The sequence below is a fragment of the Pseudonaja textilis genome, chromosome Z, assembly GCF_049901715.1.
Source record: "Pseudonaja textilis isolate UNSWEBS1 chromosome Z, rPseTex1.2, whole genome shotgun sequence".
NCBI classification, from domain to species: domain Eukaryota; kingdom Metazoa; phylum Chordata; class Lepidosauria; order Squamata; family Elapidae; genus Pseudonaja; species Pseudonaja textilis.
Genome location: NC_142008.1, coordinates 131,650,788 through 131,675,803, shown reverse-complemented (window position 1 = coordinate 131,675,803; position 25,016 = coordinate 131,650,788). Strand labels below are relative to the sequence as shown.

The window sequence follows — 25,016 nt, the reverse complement described above, 5'->3', positions numbered from 1 at the left end:
TATATGTGATATTTTGAAGAACATTTAATACTTTTGATATCAAAGCCTCTGGGTTGCTTAACACATAATTCCCACAACACAATAGTGTTTCAATCTGGACTCAAGAATGCAAATGGCACAAAAAACAGAAAGTAAGTCTATCTATTCATAAGGGGGAATGGCTAGATTAATACTGTATACTACGTATAATAAATGAATTTCCAAAAAACTCTACTACAATGCTTGTTCATGCTTTCATTCCTGAAGCTGCTGTACTTTTCAAAGTAAGTGCATTAAAGTGAAAGCTTTATATATCTATGAATGTTTGTAGGACTTTTAAAATATTGGTTGCCTGGTTACAATGTTGGGGCATATTACCTGGAAGAATCATTAATCCATGCCCAGTTTTGTATTCCACTTCCTTGTTCCTTGTTCGGTCTAATCACAACAAGAATTACACTGAATGATATGGCTGGATAATTTGCAGGCATGGAAGATTTCAGAGAAAGCAATTTAAGAAGCCAAGAAGAGGAAACAGGTACTTTGGCCATGTTCTTTTGCTGTTTTGATGTGAGAATGATTGATAATCAAAAATCTCCAGCATTTTCTTTTTATTTAGCAAAATCCCTCCACCTACCACACTGCCTTCTCTGATCTTGAATTATTGCACTGTCTGCAGACAGAATACTAAGAAGCAATTGTTCTCTGATTTTTGATTATATATAAGGAGTTCTGCTGCAAATATTATAACAGAAACGGATAATCAGTATTGGAAGGGACCTTATAGGTCATCTAGTCCAACTCCCTGGCCAAACGAGAGACCCTACACAATTTCTGACAAATGGCAGTCCAATCTCTTCTTGAAGGTCTCAAGTGATGGCGCTCCCACAACTTCCGAGGGCAAGCTGTTCTATTGGTTCATTGTTCTGTCAGAAAGTTACTCCTTATTTCCAGGTTAAATCTCTCCTTGTTCAGTTTCCATCCATTATTCCTTGTCTGGTCTTCAGATGCTTTAGAAAATAGCTTGACCCCTTCTTCCTCCCCGTGGCAGCCCCTCAAATATTAGAAGACTGCTATCATGTCTCCCCTGATCCTTCTCTTCACTAGACTAGAATGAAGTTTTGGAGCACCTTATTATTAATCTGGGGAAACTTGCTTGGGAAAGTTTGACCTATTGCGTGTTTGAATTATCTGGATATTGTCTAGAATGTACAGCATACCCAAGCACATTATAATAACTGAAGTGCAAATTTATCTAACACCCCGAATAACCAGCAACCAGACTTAACTTGCAAGAAAACAGAGCAAGGATAGGATGGTAAAGCACTACAGCAAAGTCAAGACACAAAATCTTTCAGGGTCTCAGAATAATTTTTTGATGAGTTGGTATTTTATTTTATTTTTTTGCACTCTATTTTAGATGTAAAACTTCAGGTTTGTTTCTTTTTTCATTATTAAGAAACGGAATGAAACAGTGCCGTCTACACCTGGCACTTGTTGTACGGTATTATAATTTGACACCAGAGTTAGAAGAGGCTCTGGAAATTACAGAAAAAATTATTCTGTATATTCAATGAATTAAGGATATAAGTTGCCGGCCCTGTGTAGAGGAATCAAAATGGCAGGGAGAACAAGAAGAATAAGAGCAATTAGAAAAACAAAAATGGTGGTGGTGTTACAAGTGTGTGTGTGAAATATTTATTTTCTTTCAAATCAAATTGATTACTTCCCTTTATTCAATGTAGTTTACTTTGAGATGAATTGCTTTGGTTGGGTATTCTGTGACTATAATTTTTGAAGAAGGTTTTAATAAGCTTTAGGCTCTTTCTGATCTGCTTAAATCGATCTGCCAAGTGAAATGCATTTTAAAATGAAAAGGAACAGCTTCTCTGTGGCTTGTGTGTTTGGAATTAACACAGAATTTTGTGGGTGTTCTTATAAATAAAGCAACTCCAATCTTCAAAACACAGGGAAGGGATATTATGCATGTGCAAGACAGAAATCTGTCACCTGCAACTACACAACAGTTCATTTAGTGACCGTTCGAAGTTACAACATCATTGAAAAAAGTGACTTATGACCATTTTTCACACTTATGACCATTGCAATATCCCCATGACCACATGATTACATAAAGATGCTTGACAACTGGCTCACATGATGGTTGCAGTGTCCTGGAGTCATTTGATCCCCTTTCGTGACCTGACAAGCAAAGTCAATGGGGAAACTGGATTCACTTAACAATTGTGTTACTAATTTAACAACTGCAACAACTGCATTCACTTAACAAATGTGGCAAAAAAAAAATCATAAAATGGGGCAAAACTCAACACATTTCTCACTTAGCAACACAAATTTTGGGCTCAGTTATGTGGTAAGTTGAAGACTACCTGTATTTTGCTTTCTAAGAATGTTTGGGATACCCACGAAGACTTCAAGGGTCTTTGTGTGAATAAAAATAGGGAGTGGCAACTTGCTTTAGTCTAGGCAACCTTTCTTCTTAATTTTTGAAAGTAAAATAACTTTTTAGCAATATTAATTAATTATTCATAGGCACTGTGTTGCCTCTTATTATAATTATATATATTTATGTAAAAGTGCACCAGTCTAGCTAATTAACAGTTTTGGAGCCCTTAAACTCTTAATATGTGACAATCAGCATTTTTTTACATTTCAATTTGCTCTCTTTCATACATAGCTATGTTGAATCAGCTCAGCAACTTAAGAGATCAGATTGTTTCATACATTTTTGAAGGTGACAGGACATTTATCACAAGATTTCCTCCATGATAGAATAGGCTGAAAACAAATCACTGAACAAATGTAACTAAATAGGACTTTATAGATAGACTTTCACAGACAAAAATTGCCAAAAGGAGGATGCAGTAAGCAATACAATCATATTTTCCTAGTATAAGGTTCTGTGTATACTGCCAGGTCAAATGGTGGCTCTACCTCATGGCCTTCTTCATAGTTCTTTATATTCACCTGGCAAGAAAATGTCCTCAAAGTCCTGAATTCCTATTATCTAGATTATGATGAGGATAAGTATCTTAGGTATCGGATCCAAGATTTGCTGAATGTGTGAGCTTCTTTGTTATGGCATCATGAAAGTTATAGCTCAGTTAGTTATCTGAAATGGATGACATACTAACAAGTTTTCTCAACATTATCAACTATAAGATGTGTGGACTGAAACACCCAGAAGTCTCCAGCAAGTATAGCTGGCTAGTGAGTTCTGGAAGTTGTAGTCCACACATCTTAATATTGCCAAGCTTGAGAAACATTGCATACCAGAGGTGGTATTCAGGAAGTTCTGACCAGTTCTGGAGAACTGGTAGTGGAAATTTTGGGAAGTTCAGGCCGGCAAATACCACCCCTGACTGGAGATTTTACAGTATCCTTCCCCTGCCATACCCACCAAGCCACGCCCACAAGAACCGGTGGTATAAAAAAAAAATGAATCCCATCACTACTACATACATCAATTGAAAGGTGCCTCACTTAGCATGGTGAATACCCTGTGTTAACCATAAAGCTAAATGTTGATTCTGTTTGTTTTATACACTTTTATAGCTGCATACTTAATCAACCTAAATTTGAACAAATAACGTAGTTTATATATTCAGCTCTTTGAATGCATATGGACTGTTCAGGATGACTTGCTCTGGATTGATGTCTTATTTTGGACCCTGTTGGCAGGGTCTGGTGGCGGGCACCAGGTCTCCCCATCTCTCTTTCTCCAGCTACCAAGCAATCAGACACTACGTTTTCGTGGTAGAAAAGCAGCAGCTTGGGAAGCGGCTTGGGAGGGGGCATCAGTGCCCATAGAGGACCCCTATGGATTGGTCCCAGAAAAGTTGCTGGAAGAAGAGGAAGACAGATGGCTTCTGAAGGAGATGCCTCTCTGCCTGGAGGAGAAACGCAAGCTCAGGTACCAAAGCTCTTGATTCTTGCCGAGAGCCTCTTGAGGAGGAGAACATTGAAAAGTGTGTAATTAAAATGACATTCCCAGCTCTGTGTCCTCAGAGAGCATACTGAATGGGAATTGCGACTGAAGGGCATCCTCTCAAGAGAAGCATCCTTAAATGGGCTCCATCTTTTCTAGAGACTCTTGTGGAACAGAATAAAGGCAGCTGGGAATCCAGAACATTTGGGAAGAGATCCAATGATATAGCCCTAGCTGGTGGTGATGTGAAAAGGCACAGATGTTTCTAAGTGAAATGCAGCCCTGTTGAATAATACCTTAATCAAAACGATTAGGAGCTCTATTTTGAATAATTTTCTTCAGCATGGATTAGACTTTTTCCAAATTGATGAAAGCTTTTATAAAACCTGAGGGGTTGGGCATAATGCAGAAGTAATGGGACACACACTTTAATTAATGTATTTAATTGCAGTCATCTTAAGTTTCTCCTTTAACCATCCTTTGTTTCAAGAACGTTGCAGAAGCAGGCAGTTAAGCAGCTCAGCGGTTGGCAACTGTGGCGCGTAGAGAAGTCAAAAACCTTGCGCCGTCTCCAGAGTCAGGCAAGCATAGCCATCTCATCAGCTAAGTTGTGGCGAGGCACTCTGCACCACATTGAAGGTACAGAGAAGGCCCCTAAGGACTATTTTGGAGAGAACAATAGCTTAGGAGTTTGAGCTTGCCTTGTGACTATTTGTATTCTGTCCCCAAGGCCATTTTGGAACCGGGATCCAATCCTATTTCAACTTCTTGCGTTTCTTGATCCTGTTGAATTTTGTGGCTTCATTGCTGGTGGTAGGATTCGTGATTGCTCCAAATGCTGCCTTTGAAGCTCTACAACTCAATTGGACAAGCCAAGTGAATAGTAGTTTGGGTGAGTGAATGACCTATGGCATGTGTGCTCCAGACTATGTATTCTGAACAATCAATATAAAATGTATTTGATTTATTCCTATGCCAATGCAATCAAGAATGGCCTTGGATGGTTCATCCTGAAAAAATACAATATCAAGCATGCCTCATTACTAGGCCGAACGCAAAAGAGCATTATTTTTTAAAAATGACATAGTCAAAGGGAGAAAGGATGTTCAACACGAAGCTGAAGCAGGATTGGTTCCCCCTAAGGAGATGCATTCAAGGTTCAAAAGGATCTTGAAAGTCTTGAGAAACAATCCTTTTATAACAAAATTCAGTTTGGTGGCAAGAATTTTAGGTCCTGCATTTAAGTAGGGAAAAATCAGACGTACAGGTATAGGATAAGTTGTATGGATCTGGGTGTCCTCGACAACAGATTAAACATGAGCCAGCAGCTGCCAAAATTTATAGGATGTGATAGTTTCACTTTATGCTGCATTGGTCAATATTCCAAATGTGGTATAACCAGTGAAGCATTTAATGGTTGAATCACTTCCCGTGATCTCAAAAAAAATGCCTCTGTTGATGCAGCTCACAGTGCTGAACAAGCACAGAAATTATAAAAATAATGAGGGTCTTGGAGATTGAAATATCAGATGAACTTCTAAAAGAATTGGTCTAAAGAAAGACTGTTAAGAAAAGGCATGTAAAATCTTCCAGTACTTAAGTGCTATCCTAGGGAAGAGGGTATAGATTTATTCTATGTAATATTTGAAGCTAGGACAAGAATTAATGGGTGGAAACTTTACAGAGAATAATGCAAACTTGAAATATCGCAGAATTTCCTAACTGTGACAGTTATTAAGCAATGTAACAGCCTACTCTTGGAGTCCATCACTGGAGGTTTTCAAACAAAGATTAAACACCATTTGCCTGGGATGATCTGAGGATTCCTGTTTTGGGTTGGATCAGAAGTCATTCAAAGTATTTTCCAATCCTATGGTTCTGTTATGCCTTGAGGTAGAGGCAGAAATTCAACAGGTGTAGCAGACTACCTTGCCTTTAAAAATGCCAGCCACAGTTGCTGGCAAAACGTCAGAAATCTGTTGTTAACATCAAGGTCACTACACTCTGAAGCCCAAGACTGCTCAACATATACTTGCTGTGAAAGGCTAGTCAGGATATAAGGCATAACCTTAATCACGCTGTATTTCAAGGACAGAGAATCTGATTGAATTTCTGCTTGCCATTTGGGCTCTCGTCAATAAAATATGTTTGCAGTGCTGGCAGGGAAGAATTATAGAGTAGATAGACAGGGTGGTCTTGTATAAGTAATAAGAAATGTACATATACCACATTTGGAAGTAAATAAACTCAATTTTGAGGAACAGCACACAAATGTTTAAAACACCCGTCCTTCAATCAATCAATCAATAAAGCATTAGTTACTACCTTTTGAAGCAAATTGAATAATTACCCCCTGCTTTTCAAAGAGCTGGGATGGGGCTGAAATAAGAAATGAAGTGCGCTGCCATCTAAAGGAGTAATTACCATAAAACCATTAAGGTCAAGGACTAAATTACCTAAATGACATGACTAAAATACTTGTTAGAAGAATAGGTTGCAAATGTACCATGAAGGAGAATTTACACGAGTGGTTTGGGAAAAGCTCTTTCAGCAACCAAGATCATGCCTTCTCTATTGAAAGTAGCAAGGTAGATCCATTTTTTCCTTAGGAATGGTGCTAAGAGCATCTGGTATTTTGTCCATTTTTTTTTTTATTTTCTGAGGAGGACTATGACCCACTCTTGCAAAAATCAGGAGCTTGCATGCAGTCCTTGATCCCCATCCACGTTGGAATGAAAGCTAATTCTTCCTCCCTAATTCCTTCCAGGGAAAGCACTATGTCAAAAATACAATCCCATTCCTCAAGGCTTGGTCAGCTACTTTTCCTATATTATGGATCTACTGTCAGGCAAGGTAAGAAATTATACCCCCAAGGATATATTCCCAATACCTTGAGAAGTAGCTACAGTGGCCATCACGTGTGATGTGAATATATTTATTTCCCTCCAGGGATTTATAGAACAAACCTACCTGTTCTATGGCTATTATTCAAATACGGCTGTCCGCTTTGTCAGCTTTGCCTATGACATTCCTCTTGCTTATCTCCTCACAACGTTCTTCTACTTGCTGTTTTGCCTGGCTTGGATTGTTCGGAGGTGAGCACTTTGCTGCATTCTCTATAACGTGGAATCAAAACACAATACCCAAAGTGAGCCATCAAGGCTTACTACAGGTAGTCTTTGACTTACAACCACAACTGAGTCCAAAATTTTTGTTGTTAAGTGAGACATTTGTTAGGTGAGTTTTGCCTCAATTTACGACCTTTCTTGCCATAGTTGTTAAGTTAGTAACCTGGTTGTTAAGTGAATCTGGTTTTCCTATTGAGTTTATTTGTGAGGAGTTTGCAAAAGGTGATTATATGACCTTTGGACACAATAACGGTTATAAATATGAACTGGTTTTCAAGCATCTGAATTTTGATCCCATGATCCTGGGGGATGCTGCAAAGGTTGCAGCTGTGAAAAATGGCTATAAGTCACATTCTTTAGTGCCATTGTAACTTTGAACAGTCATTAAATGAACTGTTGTAAGTCGAGGACTACCTGTACAGTACTAATTAAACAATATGTATTGGAGGGACTCCCTCACAAGAATGAGAGCCAGGTTAATTTACTGGTTAAGGCTCCAGGCTAGAAAGTGGGAAACCATGAGTTCAAGTCCCATCTCAGCCATAAAAGCCAGCTGGGTGACTTGTACCAGTCATTCTCTCTCAGCTCAACCCACCTCACAGGGTTGTTGTTATGGGGAAAATAGGAGGAGGAAGGTGTGTTGGGTATGTTTTCCACCTTGAATTATTTGTATATAAATAATAAAGGCAGGAGAAAAATAAATGAAAAAATATTGACAGGCAAAGGGATACACTCTCATATGGTATTTATACATCTCAGAAAGGTGAGAGAGACTATAACACATAAGCAACAGATGATGTAAGCATACATACCTATAGCTAAGGGATCTCACATTACTACAGCTAGTCCTCAACGTATGACCATAATTGAGCCCAAAATGTTTGCTACTAAGCAAGACAGTTATTGAGTGTGTTTTGCCCCGTTTTACAACCTTTCTTGCCACCGTTGTTCCATGAATCACTGCAGTTAATTTAGTAACATGGTTGTTAAGTGAATCTGGCTTCTCCATTGACTACCCTGGGACATTGCAACCATCATAAATGTGAACCAGTTGCCAAATGTCCACATTTTTATCTTGTGATCATGGGGATGCTACAACAGTGATGTGAAAAATAGTCAGAAGTCACTTTTTTCAGTGACATTGTAACTTCAAACTGAACAAGTGGTTGTAAGTCAAGGACTACCTGTATAGCTAATAGACCTCAGGTCACTTCCTTTGTTTGTTTTCCCTCAGAAGCCAAAGGCAGGAATAAAATAATAAAATGGAGCAAAGTATCTTCCCTAAATCAAGAGGAGGGAGTAGCTTTGGGATTGTCAGATATCAGAAAGAAAAACATCTCCCATTTGGAGGTTGAGATATGGAATAAACCCAGTGGTGGGATTCATTTTTTTTTTTACTACCAGTTCTGTGAGCGTAGCTTTGTGGGTGTGGTATGGCTTGGTGGGTGTGCCTTGGTGGTCGTGGCAGTGGAAAAATACTGTAAAATCTCCATTCCTTCCCCACCCCACCAACCTGCTTTCCAGCTCCATTCTCCAGTGCAGGCAACAAAAGAAGACCCAGCTGATCAGCTGGGACTCAGGAGGCAGAGAATAGATGGGGGCGGTGCCAGTCAGAGATGGTGTTTCCGGTTCTTCGAACTACTCAAAATTTCTGCTATCAGTTCTCCAGAACTGGTCAGAACCTGCTGAATATCACTTCTGAACAAAGCTAATCTCTGAGAATTGTTCTAGTATGATTAACAGGCTGCGGCCTTATATCTCTATATATCAACTCGATTTAGTGGATTCCATTAATCTAAGAACTGTTCTCCCCCTCCCCACAATAAGCAGCCTTCCAGATGGATCCACCTGTCAGGAAACTCCTGTTTAAATATTTCTTCTCTTCCATCTATTTTCAGGTCAGTCCTCTGTCTTAAACAAAGCCTGGTTAGCGAAGACACGTCCCTTGCATCGTACAGCAACAAAGTCTTTGCTGGCTGGGATTTCAGCCTGATGCAAGATAACATGGTGCAGTTAAAGCACAAAAGCATCCGCTACGAGCTACGGGTGAGGACAGATGCTAAAACCAGATTGTCTGGCAGCATGTGAAGCAGCCTTTTTAACGTGCCATGCTCCAGAAGGGTTGGGCTGACCATTTCCCCACAAGAAAGAAGAAGAAGGAGGAGGGCTGCCATTTATCCTGAGCTAATGTGGCTTCCAGTAGATTTTTTTTTTTCTTAGACCCAAATTCTAGTGGGAATTATTTTTCCAAACATTTATTCACAGCCTAAGAAAGGATGTCTTTTCAACCTCTGCAACACAATGTTCTTTCACCCTTGCTGTTGCTATAAGCTACTCAGGAAAAAGGTAATTAGGTACAGGTAGTCCTCAACTTACAATCATTCATTTAGTGACCATTCAAAGTTACAATGGCACTTTAAAAAGTGACTTATGATTGCGTTTCATACATGACTATCATGGCATCTCCATGCACCCCCAGAATTCCCATGGTCACATGATCAAAATTTGGAGGCCTGCAACTGGCATGTATTTATCCTGGGATCATGTGATCACCATTTGTAACCCTCCCGACTGGCTTCTGACAAGCAAAGTCAACAAGGGAAGCCAGATTCACCCAACAACTGCAGTGATTCACTTAACAACTGTGGCAGAAAAGGTTGTAATATCGGGCACAACTAACAACTGTCTTGCTTAACAACATAAAATTTGGGCTCAATTGTAGCCTTAAGTGGAACACTACCTGTAACCCAAATTTCTCTCTCACACACAACTTCTATGGTTCTAGGAAACCGCAGGAGTGAGAGATTCAAAGGTTGTAGCTTTGTCCCCAGTTCTACAACTGGATTTGGGGGAAACAAACTTTTGGATTATTTTCAACAATTAATACAACTGTTCCTCCCCCTCTCCCCGCCACCCCCAAATAGATGCAACTTTATGATTTGCATGACAGGAAGGAACTTTTTCTTTTTGTTATCTTTCAAGGGTGATTTCTGATTTGTCAAGAAAGTGTAAAGGGATAAGCTAGAGCATTGCTAACTGAATTTTAATTATTGCATGGTTGCTATGCTATTATAGGATAGTACAATTAAGACACTATTTTAAAAAATAATAAGAGTTTTTAGGTTGTTGGGAAAACTACAATTGACGGGGTTCCCGCCTGGCTTTAAAAACAACCGTTGTCAAGGTCACAAAGCAGCATATGCTCATAGAAATAGCTCTGTGCAATGTGCAAATGAAGATTTGGGAACAGCTAATTTTGGTGCTCTCCAGGTTTGGTTGTTTGCTTGCAGACATTCCATTAACCAACTAGGTAATAACAGCAATGCTAGTGAGTGTGGGGTTTGCTCTTTTTAAATTTAGAATAGCATTCCCTGCCAGTTATTTTCTCCTTGCGAGGGTATTGTTTTCTGCTTGACTGTTGTCTGGTGTCAATCCTTGCTTATCTGGGTGTATGCTGCTGGATGTGTTCTGTATGGGTTTAATCTTTCAAGATTTTAAGCTGCTTTGATTATTCTTTGTTCTGAGCTACTTTGGATGCTTCTCATCTCTTCCTTCCCCCTTCCAGATGGACCTGGAAGAGGCCAGTTTCCGCAAGCACCAGGCAGAGTTGACCACTTCTCAACGAGTCGGCCTTTATGTCCTGCGAAGTCTGATCAATATTTTGGTTTTAGTGTTTTTGGGAGTCTCCTTTTACTGTATCTACCTGGCCGTGAGCTATTCCCAGGAGAAGATAGGAAAAGTAAGTATGTGGGCCCTTAGCTACCCCCCAAGAGGTTGTGCTTCCCCAATACTTAAGACCTCACCCCTTTGTGACCCGTCCCCATATTGTGATGGATGCATTTAGGTTATCGCAAAAGCAATTCAGGTTTGGGCAGCAATTGTGGTGCTGAAAATCAAAGAAGAGCCCTTATGGACCAAGGACTTATAACTTTGCCAGTTGCATTGAAGTTCTGTCTAGCAGGACCTTACAAATTAAGGTAAAGTAGTGCGGTGAGGCTTCATGTGGTTAGAACGCAGGGTTGATGATCTGCATGTCCATGTTTGAGACCTGAGTGTTGCTGTGTGATGGCATGAGCTCCTGTCATTTGCTCCAGCTCCTGTCGATCTAGCAGTTCAAAAGCATGAAAACATGAGTAGATAAATAGGTACGACTTCAAGTTTTTTTTTCATGGGGACATGAAAGGAACCTTCAACTGAGCATTCCCAAGGCAACAGCAATATCACTGGCTGATCGTTTCACCCCAGAAGCGTCTCAATGCTTTGAACATAACAAGAAGTTAAAGTTCAGCCTATAGAGATTGTCCTCGACTTACAACCACAATTGGGACCAGAATTTCCATCACTAAGCAAGGTGGTTGTTAAGTGAGTCATGGCTGTTTTTATAACCTTTTTTTTGGCCATGGAATCACTACAGTTGTTAAGTGAATTATGGGATTGTTAAGCAAATTTGGCTTCCCTCATAAACTTTGCTTGTTGGAAGCCTGCTGGAAAGGTTGCAAATGGTGATCGCATGACTTCCAGTGGCTGCAATCATTAATACATGCCAGTTGCCAAGTGCCCAAATTTTGATCATGTGACCATGAGTATGCTACAGTGGTGTAAGTGCAAGGACTGGTCATAAGTAACTTTTTTCAGTACAGTTGTAATTTCAAATGGTCACTAAAGAAATTGTTATAAGTCAAGGACTACCTGTAAGGAGCCAGTTCTCTGTCGCATAGGCCTTATTTGCAAAGAAAGCTCCTATTCTATCATATTTTTTCTTTCTATAACATTCATGCCCAAATATATTTCTCTGTCTTTTGGTTCAGGCAGATTCTCCTGACAAAAGTCAGTACTTGTTGGAACTGCTGTTGGCTTATCTCCCCTCTGCTGTCATCACTGCCGCCAACCTCCTTGTCCCAATGATCTTTCAATTCCTTGTGCCTCTCGAGAAATACCCACTCAGCTTTCAAATCAAAATCACACTTCTGAGGTATAAAAAAATATGGGTATGTTTGCTGTAGAGCAGGGGGTCTCCAAACTTGGCAACTTTAAGACTTGTGGACTTCAAATCCCAGAAGTTAAGTCCACAAGTCTTAAAGTTGCCAAGTTTGGAGACCCCCTGCTATAGAGGGGTGTGGGTGGGAAATTAAGACATTGGTGCTTTCTTTTCATTTTTAATGGGTCCACTGTTCAGAGAAAAAAAAGCTATTGATGCTTGCCTTCATATCAAAGATTGGGGGTGGGTGGGTGTAAAGAAACAGGGGATTCCACCAATCGGGCCAAAAGGAAGGAAGATGCTGAAATCTGAAAGAGATTTCTTAAACTGACTTCATATTTTATTTTTTTATTTATTTTATTTTGTCAAGCGATTATAAGATAACAGATATAAGTATAAACATAGTTATGAATATATGAAATGGATACATATAAGAAAAATAAAAAGAAACAATAGGACAGGGATGGTAGGAATGTTGGTGCGCTTACGTACACCCCCTAATATTTCGGTAATATATGCACAGGAAGAAGGTTTTTTTCTCACTGAGACAGAGGTGGCACTTTGTTTAGAATGAGAGGCAGGATTAGACAGATTCATCATATTCTAAGAAGTTCCAGAATGGAATTATTTTTTCAAAGTGCCATTTATCAATTCCCCTTTGGAAATAGTCGGAAACTTTCACTCACTTCTTTAACTCAAGGAAAAGGACTAATAGTTTTCTAGGTGCTAATGAACACAAATCTAAGCATCCCTCACCAACACTGTTGTTGAGCTGAGAACATCTGGTGATTAAGCAATATTTTGAGGTGCGCTGATAGTCCCGTTGTAGGTTATAAATAGACTGGACTAGATTAAATATATGTAGTCCTTCAGCTTTAGGGAAGACAACACTGTTGTGTAGTTCTTCTGTGATCACTGCAGTCCCTGTCTGGAAGCCTGGAATCTAGCACTATGGGGCACTGGAAGTCCATTGTAGTAGTAACTGTGAGTGTTATTCTTTTATTTTCTATTTATTTATTATTTACAGATAGTGTGAAGCTAAGTAAACAGTTGCTTTTTAGAGTAATGTGATCTACTTTGTATCCTGCTCTTTTGAAGGATCCTGAATTTTAGTTACATATCTAATAAATATTTATCACTTTGCACATTGTGAAGGGTCTGAGAACTGAGTCCAGGGATGCGAGGTGTATCATTGACATCTTCCTTTGGTTGCTCTAATTTGCATTTTTGACGCAGGTTGAGATGCAAATATTAAACCACGTCTATTTCCATATCTATTTCCAACAGCATATCCTTTGTGGATAGCTTCAACTGCAACAATACAAGAGCAGCATGCAACAGATACAAACTCAATGTAAACCGCTCCAGACTTGATTGCAGAAAGTACAGCTTCAGCAACAGAGTGGAAGGCACTACCTAGAATGCACTACCTGACTGTTGTTACATCCTCAAACACCCACTACTTTAACCTCAAACTATCTACTATTGACCTCACCCCCATTCCTAAGAGGTCCGTAAGGGGTGTGCATAAGGGCACAATCGTGCCTACCATCCCTGTCCTATTGTCCCCATTTATTTGTACCTATTTCCTGTATTCTTACTCATGCTTATGCTTATACCTATTATCTTGTAAGCAAATGACAAATAAAATAAAATAAATAAAAATCTACTGATCCAGTTGCTCTTAAACAGACGAAGATCAGCCATCATGATTTTCTTCCACTTTCTATCTTAGTTATTAGGCAACCTGACATGTCCATCTCTTTTGACAGGAATGTTGTCCTGCGTTTTGCTAGCCTGATTGTGGTCCTCGTTACACTCTGGGGGCAGATCACCTGTAATGGGAAACCGCAGAACTCCAAGTGCCACAACTGTGGTTATAATAATCATCTTCACCCAGTAAGAGAAATAGTGATTTTATGTGGGAGGTAGAAATTTCTAAAAATTCCCATTCAAAACAAACTGTGTTGCTATTTACTATTTTCTTCAAAACATTTTGTATGGAGGAAAAATATTGGAAAGATTGTCTATGTGGAGGGATCACAAAAAGTAGGATGGTGTCTTCTATAGTCCCATTTCCTAAAATTCAGAAAATGAAACATAGCACTTGCATGCTTGAAGCCAGATCTAGGCATATTTGGAATACAGCTATTGTAATTAAGTTAAATTACATATTTAAATATATTTAATTTGATCCCCATTGATTTCAGTGGCTTCTGGACTGCAGCAAGGTTACTTTACATAACACAAAGTCCAGGCCAAACAAATCTAATCCTAACCCTAACTCTAAACCTGCCCTAAAAATTAATCCTAATCCTAATCCTAACCTCAAAACAAATGTACATATTCAGATTCCTTCATTCTCCTAACAAGAACTAAAATTTAAATTTGAAATTAATTCCTGGGTTATTTGAAAGAGTTACAGCTCTCTCGAACAGTTTTAAGGACAATTTGGTATAAGAAGAACCTGAAAAAAAATTATCTGTCCCTCCAGTGCTGGGAGACTTCGGTGGGGCAGGAAATGTACAAGCTGATGATTTTTGACCTGGTGATCACACTCCTTGTGATTTTGTTGGTAGAGTTTCCCAGAAAGTAAGTCTTTTACATTTTGTCATGTTTATTGATGGTGGACGGGTTGAATACAGGTAGTCCTCAATTTCCAACCATTTAGCAGCTGTTTGAAGTTATCCAAGTCCTCTAGCCAGGTCCTGAAATCCCAACAATTCAAAACCCTGCCCTGCAGTCGCATGACTGCATTGTGGGAGCTCAGCAACCATCCTGCATTTATGGCTGTTTGAAGGGTGTCCCCCATCGCGTGACTAGATTTTATGACTTTCTTGCCAAAAATCTGCATTTGCTTTAGATTTTCAACAAAATCACCCCATGACCACAACCTTTGCTTAATGATCTCAGGCAATTAGAGATCATTAAGGCAATAAAATTGGGTGCTTTATGATTATGTGACTGCTTTACAACTTTCATGACTTGTGACTGTAACAGGCAGGGTCCATTACGGTCAAAATTAGAGAATCACTTGTAGTTTGGTTACTTTCCTTAATCCAAGCATGGGACACTGCAAACAGCCGTCAATGCCACCATATCACAGCGTCTAAAGTGTGGTCATGTGACTGATGGGTGGGAAGTGACCATTGGAACTGGGTCATAACTCCCTTGTACCAGGTAGGTCATAAGTCGAGGATTACCTGTATAAAGGAATAAGTGAATGGCTGGAATAACATGTGCCTAAGTTGGGACTCACATGAAAGTCAGGGGTCACCTGCAAAATCCATACCTACCTTTCTTTCCTTTTCTAGGATGCTGGTGACTTACTGGCCCTCCTGCCTCTTGCTCAAATGGTGGGGAGAACAGGAATTCATGGTTCCTGACAACATTTTGGACTTGGTATACGGGCAGACTTTGTGCTGGACTGGAGCCCTTTTTTGCCCTCTTCTACCAGTGCTCAACACCATCAAATATATTGCTGTCTTCTACATGAAAAAGGTGATTCAACAGCAGCTGCAAAGAATAATTACAAGGTGGAGCAGAGAAGGGGCAATGGAAATTTGGGGCTTGGTTGATTAGTGTGAGAAAATACAGAATAGTGGCTTTCAACTTGTTTTCTGTCTTTAAGGAAACCTTTGTATGTGGACAGGGATCTGGGACAAGTGCTGATAGGATTGCAATCTGAAAAATATTATAATGGGATGTGAGAATAACCTTGAGGAATAGGAGGAGAAGCCATAGCTAAGACTATAATCAGATAAGAGATATCTGAGTCTGGGTCAGAAATGTAATTTGGAAACTTGGTTCCCTAATTCTTAGGATAAAGGCAGGGAGAGGAGAGGCACATTCAGACATGCAAGATTCTGTTACAGTAACTTTATAATAAAAGTAGAATTAGCATTCATAACCTTGGTATCTACCATGAAGAGCTGTTATCGATTTAGTTATTCTGAATGTATCTATTCCCTCCCTGCCTTCATCCTATTCTTGCAGCTGAGGTCCACACATTTTCAAGCTGGCAAGGTTGAGAAAAACTGGCATAGACTCATTTCCACAAATAGTCAAAAATAGCAGAATACCAAGATGGAGCATTTTCACTCCAATGATCTATCTCATGAGCATTTTGAAAAAAATGGCTTAAGAGGGAAATAACAAAAACACTTTAAAAAACCTTGAAAGAATGACCTTGCAATTTTGAAGAATTAAAATTATTTAATTGTACGCCCTTTTGAGTAAACTTTCCTAAAAAGTAGAAATAAAAAAGTAATTTTGATCTATATTATTGGGCGGTGAATAAAAAGACAGCAGGTGCTTCTAAGAAACTGAGAACATTTTCAACAGAAAATGGACATGATGCAAGACTCTAGAACAATGTTTCTCAACCTCAGCAAATGTTAGGTATATGGATTTCAACTCCCCAAATTCCCCAGCGCGGGGAAGTTGAAATCCCCACATTGTAAAGTTGCCAAGTTTGAGAAATATAGCTTTGATTGATTTTTTTCCCTCCATTCTTCTAGCTCAGCCTTTATGCCAATTGCCGTCCAGCCGAACGCACGTTTCGTGCTTCAAGCTCCAACTCTTTTTTCCTTTTAATTCTCCTCCTGGGATTCACAATATCCTGTGTTCCAGCCCTATATAGCATCTTCGTGTAAGTATTACAGTGCTCTATAACGTTAACAGGTAGCAAACTCCATTAAATATTTTTGTTGAGTTTTACTTTGGTATCTTATGGAAAGTATACACTCCGCAACTTTGTCAACACTTGTAAAAGTTGAATAATAAAAGTTGCTAAGCCAATGATGCTTAACTATAGTTTACACAGTAAATCCAATTTGGCTACCTTTAGGCAAAGACTAAGCCTTAAGCTATGGTTTAAACACCAATGACCAATGAGTTGTGGTGGCGCAGTGGTTAGAATGCAGTATTGCGGGCTAATTCTGCCGACAGCCAGCAGCTTGATTCTCACTGGCTCAAGATTGACTTAGCCTTCCATCCTTCCAGGCAGAGGTGGTATTCAGAAGATTCCGACCAGTTCTGGAGTACCGGTAGTGGAAATTCTGAGTAGTTCAGAGAACCGGCAAATGCCACCTCTGGCTGGAAATTTTGAAGCATCCTTCCTCTGCCATGCCCACCAAGCCATGCCCACAGAACCAGTAGTAAAAAAAATTGAATCCCACCATTGCTTCCGAAGTTGGTAAAATTGTTGGGGGCAATATGTTGATTCTGTAAACTGCTTAGAGGGGGCTGTAAAGCATTGTCGAGTGGTATATACATCTAAGTGCTATTGCTATTGACAGAACAGTTTTGATTCAAAAGCAAGCAGACTATATTATGTTTTGATGAGCGAGCAAAGTGAGAAAGAGCATCACATTTAAGTAAATAAAATGTTTTTAATTCCCTTCCCTGCTAGCTACCATCTCACTCCCAATTTTCCCCACAGTCTGCCTCCTTCAAAAGCTTGTGGCCCATTCCGTGATCAACCCACCATGTGGAATGTGGTCAGCCATGCTGTGTCAGAGTTACCTGCTGGTGCCCAAGACTTCTTGAGATTTGTGGGCTCAGTTGCCTTTTCTGCGCCCTTGTTTCTGCTTCTGAGGTGAGGAGCTGCATCTTTATTTTTATTTATTTTATTTATTTGTTTTGTCAAGCATGCGTTTGATAATATATATAAGTAGAAATATGATTATTAATACATGAAATAGATACAAATAAAATGGAACATTAAGACAGGGACGGTAGGCGCGTTGGTGCACTTATGCATGCTCTTTCTAAAGAGATTTGGAGAATGCGACATAGGAAGAAAAGGAATCTCACATCCTAAGGATTGTAGCATCTGGAGTAATATCATAATTATTTTTCCACTTCTCTCTGTCTTCATCCTTTCTTCAAGTGTCTTCATGTTCTACCTCAAGGCCCTGGCTAACTCATACAGTTCCAGGATCAAAAGTCTCAAAAGACAGCTCTGTCTGGTGAGTAGTCAATTAAAAGCAATCCAAAAGTGGGTATGAGGTGGTGAAAAATTGATTCCAGGACTGGATAGCTCAGGATAATTAATGGGCATGCAGAAAAAATGGGGACAGGGCAATGATATATTAAATTATGGTTCTGCAGATAAAAGTTGATTCTTTTCTATTCTAGTAATTGTTGGAAATGACTTCAAAGATTATCCAGCAGAAATTTGTGTTTAAAGCTTCTAAGATTAGTAGTCGTTATGCCACAGCTTAAAAACTTCTAATATTAACTCTGTTCAGGAGAAGATAGTGCAGGCTTAGTTTCTACTTTGTGAGATTGTGGAAGCCAATCAAAGGAAACAATATTAGCTAGCTAGGGGAATTATTTATCTTCTTAAAGTCATGCTTCCAGGATTAAAATTGCATGGAGTATTAGTACCACTTTATAAACCCTTAGTAAGACTACACCTGGAATACTGCGTGCAGTTTTAGTCACATTAGAAAAAAAGGGACTTTGGAAAAAGCGCAGAGAAGAGCAACTAAGACTAAAACATATGAAGAACAGTTGCAGGATTTGGGTTTGGCTAGTCTAGAGAAAAGAATGACTTTTTGGAGGGCAGGACATGAAAGCAGTATTCAAGGATTTGAGGGGCTGCCACAAAGAAAAGGGGGTCAACTTATTTTCCGAAGCATCAGAGGACAGGACAAGAAACAATGGATGGAAAATAATCAAGGACAGAAGTAACCTGGAATTAAGAAGGAAGTTCCTAATGGTGAGAATAATTATCTACTGGACCAGCATGCCTTCGAAAGTTGTGGGGGCTTCATCACTGGAGGTTTTGAAGAGGGGGCTGGGAAGTCCCTTCTCTGAAATGGTATAATAGGGTCTCCTGCTTGAGCTGGAGGTTGGACTAGAAGACCTCCAAGATAGTTTCCAACTCTATGCTACTCAAAGCTTCTTGTACATTAAATTCTTTTTTTTTTTTAAATGAAATGGTGGGATGGGGGAAAGAATGCTAAATTCATACATGATACTACACTTGGATTTTTAAAAATTGTTTCCTTGAATTAGTTAAAATGATCTGGTTTGTGCAACTGCTTGGATTTTTTTTCTGCTTTTGACTCTTGGATAAGTAGTCCCTGCAGTTTTCTTGGCAAGATCTCAAAAGCGGTTTACCATTGTTTCCTTCCTACAGTTGAGAGAATGACTTGGTCAAGGTCATCCAGCTGACTTTGTGCCTAAAGTGGGATTAAACTCACAGACTTTAGTTTCTAGTAGTCCAACAGTTTCTAGCCTAATGCTTTACCCACCACACCAGCTCCATAAGGAGTTGAGCAGCTCATAGCAGGAAGCTGATAGAACAGTAACAAGCCCAAATGCTCATCTTCAGCCTTAGGTTCCCAAATCCAATTATCTGCATCTGTTTCATGGATGGCAATTGCATCCTTGTCCTCTACCCAAGGGTTGTGGTTGAGGTCCAACTGAAACCCAGGTAGGTATATCTCAGAAAGGGGAAGCCCCACACCTCCAGATCTCTGTGGTTATGTATGCCAGCTCAGCTGCCTCATACACTGTCGAATTGCAAGAGAGACTTCATTGCTTTCAATGTTCTCTTTCTCTCAGGAGGGTCAGGACAAGTTCTTCCTCGTGAAACGGATTTCAGAATTGAGCCAGTGAAAGAAAAGAAAAAATATATGCAAGAACACACCTTTTTCATCTTATTCAGCAATACTTCCAAGATATCACCACCTGCTAGATGGGCAGCATATAAATTTAATAAATAAATAAATTAAGTAAATTTTATGTTATTGTTTTCAAATTGCACTGCAGCAATGTACTATGGTGGCCTCCAAGATCGTCTGAAAATAGTTGCTCGATTATCATTTTTAATAAAACAGAAGGGAAAAATGATTAAATAAGAAGAAATTATATATACATTTAGCTTTAATGAACTAGCAGCTGGTTGACTTTGTCTGGACACAGAAGTGAAGTGGAATCAAATCAGCCGAATAATTAGAATGGTTAGCAAACCATTTCAGGACCGAGTGCTGAAACGGGAGTGCACATGTGCAGAGGAGCGCCAGAAACCGGAAGTGCAGCTCCCCGGCATGTGCGTGCAGGAGAGCAACAGGCAACGGCTGGCATGCCTGGGGAGATGGCTCTGCGTGCCACTTCTGCCGTGCGTGCCATATGTTCACCATCACAGCACTAGGGCATGCGTTCTCAAACTCTGGAATCCCCTCAAATGATCTTTTGTATGACTCAAGTAGAATTAATAATTTCATCAAGAATTAGGCTCAGCAAGAAAAACTGTTGCTGATTAAAAGATACCATATTACAATATACTCACATATAAGCTGATTTATGGATAAACCCACCCTCAAATTTTTATACAAATACTATGAAAAGCGCGCCACCTGTAAATAAGACAATCCTTGAAATTTTGTTTGTTTTAATGTTCACAATTAGTTTATTCATGGATGAGTTTAAACATGAGTCTTTTAAAAATGTATTACCATATAAATTGAAATCTGGTGGTAAAACAACTGAGGACTGAATACTGAGTACTGAATAAATTGTTCTCTACATTTTTGACAATCCATAAAACTAGAAAGCTCCTGCTGTGTTTGCAAACATAAGTTGTGATTGCATACATTGTTATGAAAAAAATAAAAATCCAACAAACGATTTATAGCCAGGTATCTACATTGAATTAAGGTTTTCCTGTTGTTCCAGTTTAATCTTTGTTATGGTTTCACTATTTGGCTTTGGACAGATTATATTTTTAACTTTCATATCTCCCAACAATAATAGATGGACAGCTACAGACTTGTTTGCGATACTGTATAGAATAAGAATATTAATACCCTTAATCAAGCCAGAATTAATCTAATGCAGGTAGTCCTCAACTTATGACTATGACTGAGACCAGAACTTCTGTTGTGAAGCAAGGCAGTTGTTAAGTGAATCACACTCAATTTTATGACCTTTTTGCCATGGTTGTTAAGCAAATCACTTGTAGTTGCTAAGTTAAAATTACATGGTTGTTAAGCAACCCCACTGACTTTGCTTGCTGGAAACCAGCTGGGAGGGCTGCAAATGGTGATCACATGACCTTGGGAAGCTGCAATCATCATAGATACATCCAAATTGCCAACTGCACCAATTTTGATCATGTGATCGTGGGAATGCTGCGATTGTCATAAGTGCAAGTACTAGTTGTAAGTTATTTTTTCCAGTGTTGTAACTTCAAATGGTCACTAAATACATGGTTGTAAGTGGAGCACCACTTGTAAGGAGTCAGTATTGGTTAGATGTGGAGGGAAGAATGCTTAGCTAAATAGGCCATTAATTTGAACTAGCTGCGTTTCTTTCTTATGCGTAAACATACATTTTAAATATTTAAAGTTTACCTAAGTACTATAGTACATAATTTAAATAATATTTCAGTGTAAACTTTTAAAGTCCTGTTATTCTATAGCATGAGGCTGATTGGCTGAAATAAACCTATTTCAAGCTACAGTATTCCCTTTTGATCTGGAGGCCATAAATCCCTAAATTCTGAGCTACAAAATTGCAGACTATGAGGCAACAGCAAACAGGATTTTTGTTCAATGTTGCAGCTGTCAGGACTGTATTTACTTTGTGTACAACAGTGATCAACATAGCCTTCTGCTCGTTAACACTGGAAAAATGGTAAAAACAGAACATAAAACCCATAAATTCAACAGAATGATACCCTTGATGATGCAGGCCCATCATTCTCCATATGGTCTCTGGAAGAGGTGTTTTCCTCAATTTCTGGGACGGTACTAACCTAGTCTCAAGAGGAATGCTATTCTATAAAATAAGGAGTAGAACATAAAAGTAAAATTTATAAGCTCCCAAAGGGGGACCACTCACATTTTTTTTGTCCAGAAACACACTAGGTGGGTCAGTTCCACTAGGAGAAAGTGATACTGAAACTGTAAACTGCCTCCGGAAAGGTATTGGTGGTCAATTCAGGACCTGGGGCACAGATGTTCCCTGGTTTATGATGTGGAAAGGGAATTTCACGAAGGCAGTAGTGTCGCAAAAAACAGGAAGAGCCCAAGGGGAACATCAGGTCAGCCAGAAAACAAACTTACATAGGAAAAGGAATCAAATAAAAAGTATTAAAGAATCCCTATAGACAAAAGCCTAAGTAATTAAGAAAACTAGACAAATAGGAAAAGGAAACAAAAGATAATTTAGAAAACCCTTACAACCCAGGACATACCAAATAAGCAAAACAATCAGACAAAAGATACAAAATATAAAGTACAAAAGGGACAGACAGGAGATTGCCACAGAACAAATATGAAAAACTATCTTAACGCTAAAAGAGATTACAGAAAACCAATAATACAATCTGGCCACCCTGCGGAGTTTGCCCTCCGATGAAAATAGAGACAAACTCAAACAGGATTTGAAACATTAGGCACAAATACAAACACTCACACATAATCAACTTACAAAGGGAGAAAAGGGTATAAAAAACCTGTTGTGTCCATAGACTGACTGAAATCTTCAATCCGGTCCGCGCTTCAGGCGGGAGCGCTGACTGCTCCCATTGGTTGATGCCGTTTGACAGCCGGCTATAAAAGGCGCTATCAAACAGCATCAGCTGTTGCCGCCAGCTGACTGCCTGCTAGCCCCGGCAGCCGCGGCAACTCTTTATTCATTGAATAATTGCTGTTAGCTCTGTGTCTGCCTCGTATCTACCGCCGCTCCACAACAAAACCGGGGCTTACCATAAGAAGCTAGCTAGCCCAGGAACGCAGACTTCTCGCTGTTCTCCACCTTCCTGAAAAATAAAAAGATCCAGCTTTCAGGCAGTTGTCCGTATCCTTGTGCCGGAGCTCTCCCAGCGGGAAAATTGAATCCTCGAAAGAAAGGTATTTTGACACCTTTCAACAATGAGTTTTTGAAAGATTTTTTAAATTTCACCTTTATTTCTTTATAAGTAACTCAGGGCAATGAACATACTTAATCCTGTTTCTATTTTCCACATAACAACCCTCTGAGGTGAGTTGGGCTGAGATAGTGACTAGCTCAAAGTCACCCAGATGGTTTTTCATGCCTAAGGCAGAACTAGAACTCACCATCTCTTGATTTCTAGGCCAGTACCTTAAGTGCTACAACAAACTGGCTTTTGACATTAAGACAATGTTTCCCAACCGTAGCCATTTTAAGATATGTGGACTTCAATTCCCGAATACCCCAACCAGTAATGCTGGCTGGGGAATTCTGGGAATTGAAGTCCATCTTAAAATGGCTAGGGTATTCTGAGAGCTGAAGTTCAAACATCTTAAACAACTCTGGGTGTTATGTGAATTTTGTTGTATGTGTATACTATGTATATACGTACAGTGGTGATAAATAATAATAACAACAATAATAACAACAACAATAATAAAAACTACCCTACTTGGAACAGCTTAAATCCTCCGATGCTACCTGAACAGCTCCTAGGTCCTTGGTTAGGACTCGAGCTGTTGTTACCAACCAGCCCGAAGGCTGTGAATCTCACTAAAGATTTAATAATAATAATAATAATAATAATAATAATAATAATAATAATAATAATAATAATAATAATAAATAATCATCGTTGATCAGCTAATCGTAATTCAGTTATCCTTGAGTCTGGTTATTCTTGTTTCCATAACTTGTACATCCTTTTTTGGTAGCCTCGTTTTTCTGGTTCTGCTTTGTAGTAGCATTTCATTACAGTGCGGTTCTCTGACATGGTGTATTTCTGCCACTTCTGAGGTTGTGCAGCTTCCAGTAGCCCTGCAGGCCCATGCCCTGGTTGCTCAGCTATGGGACCCATGGCCTGTAGCCCATTTGTCGATGTATGCCCAGGTTCCCCAACACCCGAATGCGGTCCCTGTTAACCCGGGCGATGACCGAGCCAGTATAGGCCTCGTTCAGTTGTGTTTTACTATGATTCATTGCACAGGTTGTTGGGTGCACTCAGTTCTGCTCCTCGGCCTAGACCTCTCTGACATGGTTGGACCTGCTGGTAGTTTGCACTACTGCCAGCACAGCTCTCAGCTTCATTGGAAAAGCTAAGCCCTCAGTACGTCAAGGCGGCACCCCGTGGGGGGCATGGACAGTTCCTTGAAAAGATCCAAGGAAAAGTAGATAAGGAAAAGACCTGGTTATGGCTGACCAACGGAACACTGGAGAAAGAAACAGAAGGCCTGATTCTTGCAGCCCAAGAACAAGCCATCAGAACAAATGTAATCAAAGCCAGAATAGAAAAATCTGCTGATGACCCCAAATGCAGACTCTGCAAAGAAGCGGATGAAACTATTGATCACATACCGAGCTGTTGCAAGACAATAGCTCAGACTGACTACAAATAACGTGACAACACAGTCGCTCAGATGGTCCACTGGAACTTGTGTCACAACTACCATCTGCCTGTAGCAAAGAATTGGTGGGATCATAAGCCTGAAAAAGTGGTCGAAAATGAGCATGCAAAACTACTATGGGACTTCTGAATACAGACTGACAAAGTTTTGGAACACAATACCCTGGATATCACGATTGTGGAGAAGAAAAAAGTGTGGATCGTCGACATTGCCATACCTGGTGACAGCAGAATCGACAAGAAACAACTTGAAAAAGTCACCAGATATCAGGACTTCAGAATCGAACTGCAGAGACTCTGGCATAAACCAGTGGAGGTGGTTCCGGTGGTACTCAGCACACTGGGTGCTGTGCCTAAAGACCTAGGCAAGCACTTAAAAACAATTGGCACTGACAAAATACCATTGGTCAGCTGCAGAAGACTACCTTACTGGGATCTGTTCACATAATCCGCCGATACATCACACAGTCCTAAACTCTTGGGAAGTGTTCGATTAGTGATTTGTGATATGAAACCCAGCATGGTTATCTTGTTTGCTGTGTATACTGTCATTTTTGTTAATAATAAATAAATAAATAATAATAACAATCACAATAACAACAATAATAATAACTAAGGTTGGGAAAC

General features: G+C 39.6%; 1 protein-coding gene across 2 annotated transcripts; it reads left to right on the top strand.

The window, feature by feature from the left end:
• Nucleotides 1–423: 423 nt before the first annotated feature.
• Nucleotides 424–19,787, top strand: TMC4 (transmembrane channel like 4). Of its 2 annotated transcripts, none has more exons than XM_026711902.2 (16): nt 424–517; nt 3,726–3,913; nt 4,419–4,567; nt 4,659–4,820; nt 6,696–6,781; nt 6,878–7,023; nt 8,955–9,102; nt 10,622–10,795; nt 11,865–12,028; nt 13,807–13,933; nt 14,529–14,626; nt 15,349–15,535; nt 16,555–16,685; nt 17,478–17,633; nt 17,928–18,006; nt 19,613–19,787. In XM_026711902.2, the coding sequence occupies exons 2-16, from the start codon at nt 3,879–3,881 to the stop codon at nt 19,664–19,666; spliced, it is 1,896 nt and encodes a 631-aa protein (XP_026567687.1). In that variant the 5' UTR covers nt 424–517; nt 3,726–3,878; the 3' UTR covers nt 19,667–19,787. The 2 variants fall into 2 exon arrangements, with proteins under 2 accessions (XP_026567687.1, XP_026567686.1); XM_026711901.2 differs by having other exon boundaries at nt 3,682–3,913.
• Nucleotides 19,788–25,016: the final 5,229 nt, after the last annotated feature.